At 39.7% G+C, this 11952-nt stretch overlaps 1 protein-coding gene across 6 annotated transcripts in view; it reads left to right on the forward strand.

Moving 5' to 3' along the window:
* The window catches only part of NBEAL1 (neurobeachin like 1), a 78503-nt gene that overhangs the window by 57639 nt on the left and 8912 nt on the right, over window positions 1–11952 (forward strand). For all 6 annotated transcript variants that reach the window (XM_040069119.2, XM_040069118.1, XM_040069117.1 and 3 more), the window contains 16 exons: window positions 272–367; window positions 476–600; window positions 1778–1918; window positions 2012–2142; window positions 3115–3224; window positions 3762–3879; window positions 4548–4645; window positions 4934–5050; window positions 5536–5625; window positions 6799–6908; window positions 7470–7642; window positions 8066–8160; window positions 8755–8871; window positions 9538–9699; window positions 10777–10925; window positions 11582–11717. In XM_040069119.2, the coding sequence (XP_039925053.1) occupies window positions 272–367; window positions 476–600; window positions 1778–1918; window positions 2012–2142; window positions 3115–3224; window positions 3762–3879; window positions 4548–4645; window positions 4934–5050; window positions 5536–5625; window positions 6799–6908; window positions 7470–7642; window positions 8066–8160; window positions 8755–8871; window positions 9538–9699; window positions 10777–10925; window positions 11582–11717 (1968 nt within the window). The remainder of the gene's footprint in view (window positions 1–271; window positions 368–475; window positions 601–1777; window positions 1919–2011; window positions 2143–3114; window positions 3225–3761; window positions 3880–4547; window positions 4646–4933; window positions 5051–5535; window positions 5626–6798; window positions 6909–7469; window positions 7643–8065; window positions 8161–8754; window positions 8872–9537; window positions 9700–10776; window positions 10926–11581; window positions 11718–11952) is intronic.

The raw sequence follows: 11952 nt of genomic DNA on the forward strand, positions 1-11952 counted from the left end.
AGGCTGCTGATTGTCTGCTGCTCTATATTTGAAACAGTACTGATTTGCAATCAGTCAGGGCCTGATTTCAATGAAATACAGATAGCACAATCACTGAATCAAAGGGAAAATAAACTTTAGTATGAGAAATTGATCTGGACTTGCATACAGCTTTTGTGCTTTTCACTTGCCAGTGCTATCCTCTGGCAGATAGATACTGACAAGTTGTGTAATTTGCAATAATTATATGTTTGATATAGTGAGTTCCATTTTATCTTTCTTTGTCTTTCAGAAATGGGTGAATAGAGAAATATCCAACTTTGACTACCTTATTCAGCTGAACACCATGGCAGGACGAACTTACAATGACCTTGCTCAATATCCTGTGGTAATTAAAAAGTTAATTTTTAAATTTTTGCAAAGGTATGTGTTTTTTCTGTTTTGAAAGATGTATTTTTAATCTCTATCTGATGTTTGACTTACTTTTTTTTTTTAGTTTCCCTGGATTTTACGAGATTACACCTCAGAAGAACTGGACCTGAATAATCCTGCAGTATTTAGGGACCTGTCCAAACCCATAGGTGTGGTAAATGAGAAGAATGCTAAGACTGTCAAAGAGAAGTACGTATTTGAACACTTGGTTATATTTCTTTGTCGTTTCTGAGCTTCCAGGCTAGTAACATATTCAAAAAATAAAGTTGTGACAGTGAAATTTTTGAAGCTGGTTTTATGATGTAACAGATGCATTTGCAGATGTGGTTGATTTGTTGTTCCTGCTGCATTCAGACTGTTTTATATGGCACTCAGTTATATGGCAGAGAAAGGACAGAACTTAACTGTTGTAAATTTTTAGTTGATTCTCAGCTGTGGAGTTGAAAAACTGAAAGATTGTAGAAACAATTTAGAGGCCCAGCAGCTTGAAAAGGCATAACATGTCCAGTGTCTGCTTCAAGATAAGGATTGTGAAATCGTACTGCTGAGTTGAGCTGCCTGTGCTAAGAGGTAGCGTTGATCCTAAATCTGTGCTTCCTCTTTTTTTCAAGTGTAGATTATTGTCTTCAAAATAAAATATGTCTCAGGTGACTTTCAGCAAGTTCTCTGTAGGAGGGACTCAGCCCCCCACAGCAGTGTGGTGACCTTGGGGAGTGAGTGTGCTGTCATAGCAGACTGAAGTCAGGTGTCTTCCAAAATCTCCTGACAACTTAGAACACGGAGAATTTCCTTTGAATGATTAGGGTCTATCCTGACTGTAATGAAATAGTTTCTCTAGAAGTATATTTGACTAGAATTTCTCTTAGATGTGTGAGGCTGAGCTGTGTATCAGCCAGATGGTGGCATGGTAGAGTGAGTTTGCCAGTAGAAAAGGAAATGGGCATGAGTGTGAAAAAGATCTCTCTTCTGCATCCTGCACAGTCAAGCACATTGTCTAAGTCTTGCAGGAGACCATCACAAGTAAATATTCGTTTTAGTGATGTGGGATGTGTTGGTCTGTTGTATAAAGTCATCAGTCCTATCTGCCCTTTGTCTGGTTTCTAACAGATGAGAGCAAATGCCTAGGGAAGAGTATAATAGGCATGCAAAGGCTTCATCTGGTGAGCATTTTTATCTTTCAGGAGTCTTTTTCTTAGGGACTTTCTAAGAAGTAAGAATTGGGATCTTGGTATTTGATAGAACTCAATGTATTTTCTCTTATAGATTGCTGTGGTAATTTCTTTAGAAGCTTTGCCTGGAATAAGCACAATCCACATGTAAATCAACTCTAATGCTCAGTTGTATTTACAAAGATTTCTTTTTTTAGATATGAGAATTTTGAGGACCCTCTTGGGATGATTGACAAATTTCACTATGGCACACATTACTCAAATGCTGCTGGTGTCATGCACTACCTCATTCGGGTAGAGCCTTTCACAACCCTTCATATCCAGCTTCAGAGTGGCAGGTATGCTGAGCAAATAAGCAGCCCCTTCCTGCTTCTTCCTTTCCTTTTACTGAGGGAATCAGCAAATGCTAACCTGAGTTTTCTGATCCACAGATTTGACTGTGCTGACAGACAGTTCCACTCTATTCCTGCTACCTGGCAGGCACTCATGGACAACCCCAATGATGTCAAGGAACTTATCCCAGAGTTCTTCTACTTTCCAGAATTCCTGGAGAATCAAAATGGTAAATTGAGTGCTAAGAATATTCTCACAAAAAACTGTTTCTGTGTTCTTCAGAAAAGAATTCTTACAGCCATTTGTGAATGCCGAGGAACACTTACTATTTAAAATTTATGGTGTGATTGTAGACATTAATCATGATGCTGACTTCAGACTGTTTAGTGAAGATACCAGTTGTGTTAAGCAGCAGCCTAAACATAGTTTAAAATTCAGGCTATGGGCTTAAGGATGGCTAAAAAACAGTGTCTACCCGAGGGAAAGTATCAGAGATGCTCATTTGGATGTTTGAAAAAGTTAATACTGATTAAATACTTAGCAAAAGTTAAAAGCGATTAATTTTAATTATTATAATGCCGATTGAAAAGACAGCATCTTGCATTCTGACATGAGACTCCTAGACATTTCTTAATTCACATTTATTGTTTAGTGATTTGTTTCTCTATCTTTGTACAATTTGAAAATGGATTTATATGTTTGTGCTGCTACAATCTACTAGATTTATAAATTAGAAAAATTGGGAACTCCCAAGTCCCATTTTCAAGTCATTTAAGTATTTGGAGTTGTTTCAGTGATAGCTGATGAGATTTCAGACTTCTTAAAAGCCTCGATTTTATAACCATTTAAACTTCTTATGAATAGCCCTTACTGAAGTGTTTTGGACTCTTAATCCTGATAAAGCAAACGCAGATACATTTACAGATGGATGTGTAGAAGATGAATGCTACTTTTATGGTTGGGACTTCAACTTCAAAATCATTTAGATGTTTTGGGTAATTGTCCTTTATAATTTAGAATTGTAAACATGTAGAACAGAACTTAGCCTCCTATATCAGTGGTAGGGTTACTGGGGATTTACATTAAAGAGTTTTTCATTATCCTTCTCTTGCACTGAGAAAAGAATGATTTTTAATCTTTACTGAGAAATCAATTGAAATATTTTGTAGCAACGCTGAAGCTTTTCTGTATTACTCACTAGGTTTTAACTTAGGCCAGCTACAAATGTCAAAGGAGGTGGTGAATGATGTTGTTCTGCCTAAGTGGGCCCATTCCCCAGAAGACTTTATTTATAAACACAGGAAGGCTCTGGTAAGATGTTGTTTGTATGTGTGCCATAATCATGAAGGAAGTGAACCTGCACATTATTAAATGTAAAACGAGTGGGATGGCATTCAAACTAGAGTTGTGGTTGCATTTGACATTACAAGTACCATTAGAACTTCCAGTTAAAAGCTCTGTGCATGTGGATAAAATGCTGAAAAGAGCATTTAATCTCCTGGGCATTTTGGGCACTAATGACTTGGGCATTTGCTGTCCTGGGAGATAAAATGCAGAGGTGGGTGAGTAGGCTTCCCTTGCTATTTAAGGGTGATGCTGTCTGGTGTTAGGGAGCTGGCACAGGTGCATTTCAATAGTGCACATCTCTTGTGTCACTGTACTGATTTTCCCTCTTACCTGCCCGTAACACACAAGGATATTCTTATGCTTCTGCCCTAAACATCGCTAAATACCTAACTTGTGGATACTCTTAATTTAGGAATTGAATTTTCCCACAAAAACACAGTAAAAACTTCAAGATGGGAGCAATATTTCTCTTAGTCTTACAAGAGCATTTTTTCCTTCTAGGAATCTGAGTATGTTTCTGCCCATCTTCATGAATGGATAGATTTGATTTTTGGCTACAAGCAGAGGGGACCAGCTGCAGTGGAGGCGCTTAATGTGTTCTATTATTGTACTTACGAAGGTACAAAGCAGTATGTTCTCTTGTCATTGTCATCAGGCTTGTGAGTTTTCGTTATTAGACAGAAGACACTTGGTTTGTGAGCGTACCATCAGTAGCATATGGTAAGGCAGCAGATTTATAGATGAAATATGGCAGCAAACCTTGTAATTTATCAAAAAACAAGTACAGTTTTTGTTTTTTTAAAGGAGGGCTCCTACAGTTTCTTGTCTTTTTTTTCTGAAAAGTTGCTGAGTTTTCTCGTCACTTATTTGCTTGCTTAAAAGCATTTGTAGGAAGAGGTTCCTTGTGGTTTAGAGTTCAGGCACATTGCTTAAAAGCACCTAATACTAGAGACAAATTTAATCTGCTCATTTCAAACCTAACTTTCGAATGGTTTTTGTGTGCTACTTGTTGCTTGCAATGAAGTATATTAGATTCGATAAGACAAAGGCCTGCAATTCTTGCCCTGACAGAGACACTTAAAATTTCACATGCAGAGTGGAGTTTTCAGGTTGTATTTTTAATGGAGGCATTTTATTGGGGCTATTCTGGGGGTAAAGGGTCATAACGCTGCAAGTAAATTAAGTTTTGGAACGTTAGTTGACCATATTGGTTCTTAATAAGTTGTTTGGATTGTGTTCTTTTTTTTTTCCCCCCCCCTACTCTTCATCATTCTGGTTGTGATCCAGGAGCTGTGGATTTGGATGCTTTAACAGATGAGAAGGAAAGGAAGGCTTTAGAAGGAATGATAAACAATTTTGGGCAAACTCCCTGTCAGCTGTTAAAGGTACTACTCTTTTGCTCCCTCTCAACCAGAACTTTGTGGTTAAATACAACTGAGTTACAAGGACTTCTGAAAAAACAATGATTTGTAAGGTAATGGTTTGTGATTTTAGCAACATTAAATCTTTGCCACCTTACCAAAGAATCTGTTTTCAAAATAAATTAATTTACTTCAAGAAGAGATATTAGGTGTTGAAGACTGTTTTCCCATTAAGAGTCTGAGTATCTCACGTGCATTGAACAAATCGATAAACTAGTCTAATTTGTCTCTCCTTCAAATATTGCCTCCTAGGAGCCCCATCCACAAAGGCTGTCAGCAGAAGAGGTAGTGCAAAGACTAACTAAAAGTGATACCTCTACTCTGAATCTCTTCCAACACCTCACTGAGCTGAAGTCATTCTTCATAGAGGTAGATGTGTTACTTGAAATTGTTTAATCTGAAACTTCTGATGTACTTGAAACAAAAGGTCACAACCTAGATGAAGATAAACTTGCTTCCTGTTTAGAGAAAATATTTTACAGTGCAGTGTGTATTAAATGAGCTATGTCTTTTTAGCTGGATTCATAGAGGTTGAATCCCATAATCTGCTGGCTGCTTGTGTGGGTGTTGTTTGAGTACTAAATTAGTCACCACACCAAGAAAGCTGCAAACCTCACTGGTGTGTGAGAACTCGCTGCACTTGGTAGTTGAACTCCCTGATTTGTGGTCAGGGTTTCATTTTGCAGTGTTTGTGATGAAGCTTCCCTGCACAGACTGAGTGGGTGTGTAGCAATGCCTTAGGGTCCTCTGAAGGTCTGACACTGATTCCAGAGGCTTTGGATCTTACTCTTCACAGGTTCTTTATCCTTTAGCTTTTGGATAGAATCAGATCAAACCCATGTCCTTTCTTTTAGGGAATTAGTGATGGTGTGCCCATTGTCAAAGCTGTTGTCCCCAGGAATCAGTCACGTTCCTTTATTTCTCAGGGAAGCCCAGAGATCTTGGTGAGTTGCATGTTTCAATACAGTTCTTAAACTGCAGATAGTCAAATGGGTGTATTTTTTTTCATGCAGCTTGTAGAGAAACATTTCTTAACTGTTGCTTCTCAAATGTGTTCCTTTAACCTGTAATGAATGTCAGTTATAAGTTAAATATTTGTCTTCTAAGGAGAAGCCAGGCTGATTCGTTGAATGGCATTTAAGAGCTGATGAGACTTGGCTGTAAATTGTAGTGAGGCGTTTTGTAAGTTGCCACTTGATCAACTTCCCTGCAACAACCCATTTGCTAATGCAATGCAGTCCAGATTTAGAATTACAGCATTGAGTTATTAATGGTGTCATTGTTTGTCATTGCTTTCCAACCCATACATTAAACTATGCCGTATTTGGTGCATGCACACTCCAAAGGCAGCAGTGTTCCTAAAACTAACTCTTGCACTAACAGACGTTCTTGTACTATGGCAGACAGCAAATAATGAAAGGAGAACAGTGGTTTTGTATTTGCATCTGTATATAAGGCCTAGGCACTGCCCCAGTGCAATAATACCTCTGTTTTACAGGAAAGAATATTCCAATACTCCTATTTTGTATGTCAGAATTACTGTCTTGGCTTAATGTGGTACATTCATAGGTGCTTTGGACACATCTAAAATTCTCCTTGTGTTTCTCATAAATATCTAATGAAAATAACCTTGAATATTTAGATTCCATTGCTGCTTCCTCAGAAATGAAACTCTAGTAACAATGTTAAACTTCCTGTGTTAGTTATTAAGTATTACTTAATAATAAATAATTATTTAATGGTGTTTACTATTAAAAATTAGATTCAGTGCAGAGGAGAAGCTTAAACTAAATGTCTGACTTGTAATTAAATGTTTTAGAGGGGTTTGTTGGCTGGGATTTTTAGTTTTTGTCCCCTCCCATTCTTCCTACCCCAACTTCTCTGACCTGTGTAAAACATAGATTGTTCTAATATGGGTCCATGTACCACATGTGGATTAACTCATCTGAGAGGGATTTTTTTATTGATTTGTTTGTCTGGGGAGAGGTGCATGTGCTTTTTCCTTTGTGGTAGGTTTCAAGAAGCCTCTGCTGGACTTTATGCAAGCTCTATTAGCATCAAAGCAAGCAGAAAATAAACCTCTGTGTTTCATCAGCTTTTTCATCAAACTTTTTTAGGTAACGACAAGTCTGAACTGCGTTATTGGAACTCATGGTTGGCTGCCTTATGACAAAAATATTTCCAACTATTTTACATTCATCAAAGATACAACAGTGACAAATCCCAAGTAAGCAGAATTTGAGGAGGGGTACAGATGAATGCATCTAAAATAATGAAATACAGTAATTGTTCAAAATCAGTGGGTTGTACTGCATTCACTGTCTGAGTTTTTACTTAAGAATGCATCTTCTGATGTTCAGTAATATAACCTCTAATCTGTAAGGGCATTCTAGTAGAGTTATGTAAGTGGCAGTTCAGGCTTCATTCTTAGAGCTACTTTTTCTAATTATCAACCATAAAAACTCAGACAACTGAGACAGTCTTCATACATTCTTACACTATAGTAATGCATAATTATATGTGGTGAGTTTGGTTTTGTTTTTAGAATATTCCTTTTTGTCTTTTATGTTACAATGCTTAGTAGAGAGATGAGTTGTCCAATTGTGTAAAAGGCTGAAAAAACCTAAAATGAGATCTTGCTGCCAGTCACTGGTGGCAGTGAGAGATTTGCCGTGTATGTAGCCTCTTCTGTAGTTGGAATTCGTGAGTGATTGTTAAAGGCAGAGGAAGCACAAAAGAGGTGGATTTGAACCGAGGTTACTGTTAACTGCTCCTCGTTTGCCTGCAGAACACAGCGCAGCATGAGTGGTCCATTTGCCCCAGGGCTGGAGATCACCTCCAAGCTGTTTGCAGTGTCCCACGATGCAAAGCTGCTCTTCAGTGGTGGACACTGGGACAACAGCATCCGAGTGACGTCCCTTACGAAAGGCAAACTGATGGGACAGCACATCAGGCACATGGGTCAGTCACTGTGTTGGGAATGGAAAGGGTTGGTGTGTGTTACTTGGTGACCTCAGAGTACTGGGCACACGAGCGCAGCAGCTGTAGAGGAGCGGCAGCGTAAGAACAGAAGAATGCTTGAGTTGTGATTACACGTAAATACTTGAGCGTGGCTTTTCAGTCACTGGAGTGGTGCTTTGATGTAGTTTCAAAATAAGGCTTGCCTGCTATTTTTAGGTAGCAAAGCTGAATGTGCCAAGTGGGTACCCTTGGCTGTATGATGATTTCATTGTTCGATAGCGTCACCAGCCCTTATCACAGTGGAGTAGTTCATGCTGACTGCAAATCAGGATACAGTGTGACAAATTGTATCCACATTGTCAGTCTGTGGGGAATTAGTCTTAATTACCCATGTGACAGCTTCCTCTTCTTTTCTTTATTTAGATATTGTGACCTGCTTGGCAATAGACCACTGTGGAATTCATTTAATTTCAGGCTCCAGAGATACTACCTGTATAATATGGCAAATAGTTCAGCAGGTGGGTTATTTAGGCATACTCAGAAGCAGTTTCTGGATTTTTTTTTTTTTTTTCTCTTTTGCTGTTATGTTTTATTGATTTCTTTTCCGGTTTGTAGGGAAGATAGTGCACTAAGATCAATTAGCATTGTCATTTTACTCCCATTGTCTTCTCTGAAATACTGTGCATATTAGTTACTATATAGCTGAAGTGCACTGTTTTAGAGGCTCTTTTAAAGATTTCATAGATTATTTTCAGGGCAGGCAAGTAAGAATTTTGCATTTCTAGGCAGTTTTTCGCTCCTAGTAGTGAACAGCAACAGCTGCTTGCTGTTGTCCTTGCACTCCTGCAGGGATAGGAAGGAGTCATCTAAGTAACCTTGTCTCTCACACCCACACAGTAACTCCATGTCCATTTATTCTTGGGGTTTCAGTAAGTGAGGTGCTGATGTAGTGGGCAATACATTGATATTGGAGTGGTGAGTTATGCCTTTGGCTTTGGCCTCTGTCAGATACACACACCTCACACAACTGGTACTGAAGATACCAGAAGTTCATTTTTTGTTTGTCCTTCAGCTGCCAGAGAATGTGTCATTGCACTTTTTGTTACTCTCAGGGAGGAGTGCCTGTAGGCCTGGCACCTAAGCCATTACAGATCCTTTATGGGCACACTGACGAAGTTTCAAGTGTTGGCATCAGCACTGAACTGGATATGGCAGTGTCAGGATCCAGGGTAAGCACCTTCCTGCTTCTCCCTTCTTTTGCCTCTTCTCAACCAAACTCAAAGCATGTAAGATGTTTGAAGTAGGAATAATAAAAAAAGTCACTGCTTTGCAATCTTTTTCTTCTGCCTTGCTTATCAAGAAGATATGTGCCATCCCCTTTGCTGCCTGCTTAAATCAGACTGTCTCGATCTGCTGTGCAGAGCACAGGCCTCACCTATGTGGTGTTATTCTGCACAGATGAGCTTTAATACGTGTGGACTTCCATGCAGATTTTAAGCTTCTCACAGCAAGGGTGTTCTGTTTGTTTCTTCCTTGCTGTGTTAACCCTGAAGGTTCAGTGCCTCTTGCTCATGGTCTGCCTTGCTGCACTGCACAGGCAGGCTGCTGAACTCTGGCTTTGTACTCCACATAATGCCTGCTCATCAATGTGAACTGGCTGATTTGCTGCCTATCCTCGCTCTTGCCCTACTTGCATTTTTGTTTTCCATATGCCTGTAGTGCATGGTCTTGAGGGGAAGACTGCTTTATGCAGACTTCCTAATGCTCAGGAGTCCTCACCTTCCATGAAGGATTTAAGTGCTTTCAAAGCATTCCCTGTATCCTCTGTATGTGAATACTGGAAGCTGTGATAAGTCTCCTGCTGGATATGAACTCCCCTAAATGTGGTTCTGCAGGACGGCACTGTTATTGTCCGCACTGTTCGGAAGGGTCAGTACGTGAGGACTCTGCGACCGCCCTGTGAGAGTTCTCTCCTGCTGACTGTTCCCAATCTGGCTGTGTCCTGGGAAGGCCATATAGTTGTCCACACCAGCGTGGAAGGAAAGACTACTCTCAAGGTACTTAAGTTTGTGGAAAGCCTCTGTTTCTGTCACCGAAGATTTTAATCATAACCGTATCTAACTTTAATTTCCTGTAGTAAAGAGGCTTTTTGAGCATGTGGTGTCAGTTTCCATAATTTTTTTAAATTTTGCCAGCCAATGCGAGTGAAATTTGGTTAAAGGGTAAGTGACAGGCATATTGTGCTCCTGTGAGTTTCATTAAAATCTCCAAACTCCTGCAAGGAAGATGCTCAAACATTAATGAGTCTTCCTGGGAGAGCCACTTCGGACTGGGAAACTAGGGGAAACGAGTTCCACTGTGCACAGAAACAGAGGCTTATAAGGGGAGCACTAAGTTGTGGGTGCAAGATGCTCAGGGTCTGCACAGTTTCTTAGTTTGGGATTGGAGATACAGCCATAAGGTTGTGTCTTTTGAGCTGTGTAGCTGCTTTAATAATGGTAGTGCTGTTGTGATTTCTTTAAACTGGGAGATTCCTTGGAAAACAAATCTCTTTGATGTAGGCATACTAACTACATCAGCAAGGTGGGGAGAGAAGAGATTCGAGATAATGCCAGGCTGGAAGAACTTAAGATGTTTTTTTAGCTGTGTCTATAATCCAGCAAGAAGTCATTGGCTTGTCTAGAAAATGCTTCTGGATATAGCCCTGTGGAAATATGCTTGTTTCCTTCTGTTTTCGGATTTGGGAGGGCAGGGGAGGGAACAAGGGTGGTAGCAAGACTGGAGATGAGTGCAGTCTTGCTTTTTTCTTTCTTAACAAAAATTCTTATAAAAGAGAGACCTGTCTATTAAATTCATTGATATTTCCAGGAAATTTATAATTGATTAAATGGAGTAGGTAAGATATTAAAACATTACATTAAGGGGTAGCTTCATAAACTTCCATACAGGACTTTACCTCCATACACACTGGGTGTGGGCTCACTACTCTTGTATCATTCAACAAGGAGACTGTTGTCAGCATTACCATCTGTGGGTTGTTGCCACTTTAGTGCCTTTTAATGAGCAAAGTATACAAGTACAACATTCTTTATCCTATCAGTCCTCTGTGACATACTTCTTTTTGATCTCTTCAGGATAAGAATGCATTGCATCTCTATTCTGTCAATGGGAAGTATTTGGGTTCTGAGACTCTGAAGGAGGAAGTGTCTGATCTGTGTGTAACTGGTGAATATATCGTGATGGGCAGCTTGCAAGGATTTCTTTCCATACGGGATCTCTACAGGTAGTGTACCACCATTTTTACTGAGATATAGATATGGAGGCTTACAGAGAAATGGCTGTGTAATAAACTAATAAACAGGTGATAGCTGTTGCTTTTAATGTCTTTCCCAAAACAAAAATGTTTTTGGTGGAACTAAAAATAGAATAAATGGAGAAAAATAAAATGAGAGGTTGTAACAAATCTCTTTCTTCCCAGACATTTATCCCAATTAAACACCTAGAACTGACAGGAAGAGGTGTCAGCTTGCAAACTGTGCTGATCCCCTGATTAGTCACAGGGAGCTCAGCAACTGCAGGATCAAGCCTCATGTAGTTCTGCACTGAGTTTTGAGCTCCACTTACTGCTTAGCTCTGTAGAGCTCCATTGCCCCTCAGAACGGGAGGCAGCTTGGGACCAATGTCACTGTTCTGCACTGAAAAGGTCTTGGCTTACTGACTTAACCTATCCACATCTGTTCTTGTTACTGAAGCTCTATTTTGGGATACAGTTAGATTTTTAGGATACAATTAGGTAATTGAACCTGCAAATTACATCTTTGAGAAACTGTGTTTTATAGTGCATCCTGTGGACAGCAATTTCACCTGCATGTGATTCTCTGCAGTATGTGCAAGCAGATACCTGATATACTTTCTCTCTGTGATTTTTGCTCCTTTCAGCCTGAGTCTGAGCATCTCTCCCTTAGCCATGAGACTGCCAATCCATTGCATTTCTGTCACCAAAGAGTACAGCCACATCCTTGTGGGCTTGGAGGACGGCAAGTTGATTATCGTTGGTGTTGGCAAGCCAGCAGAGGTAAAACCCAGCATCAAGAACTTTTTCTACCGAACAGTGGGAAGTTCACTTATTTCTGCTTTCCAGTTGAGCAAGAGGTCTCCTCTGTGGCAGGGTAAATTTAAGAGCAAGTTTCAGTTTTCAGTGGGAAACAAATAACTTTTGAGACTGCTCTACTGGAAGTTCTGATTAAGAATCAGAGGTATATAGGGATTGCAGATGGGAAGCTCAGCTGGACTAACTTCCAGACTTTATC

Source organism: Hirundo rustica, chromosome 7 (assembly GCF_015227805.2).
Source record: "Hirundo rustica isolate bHirRus1 chromosome 7, bHirRus1.pri.v3, whole genome shotgun sequence".
Classification (NCBI taxonomy): domain Eukaryota; kingdom Metazoa; phylum Chordata; class Aves; order Passeriformes; family Hirundinidae; genus Hirundo; species Hirundo rustica.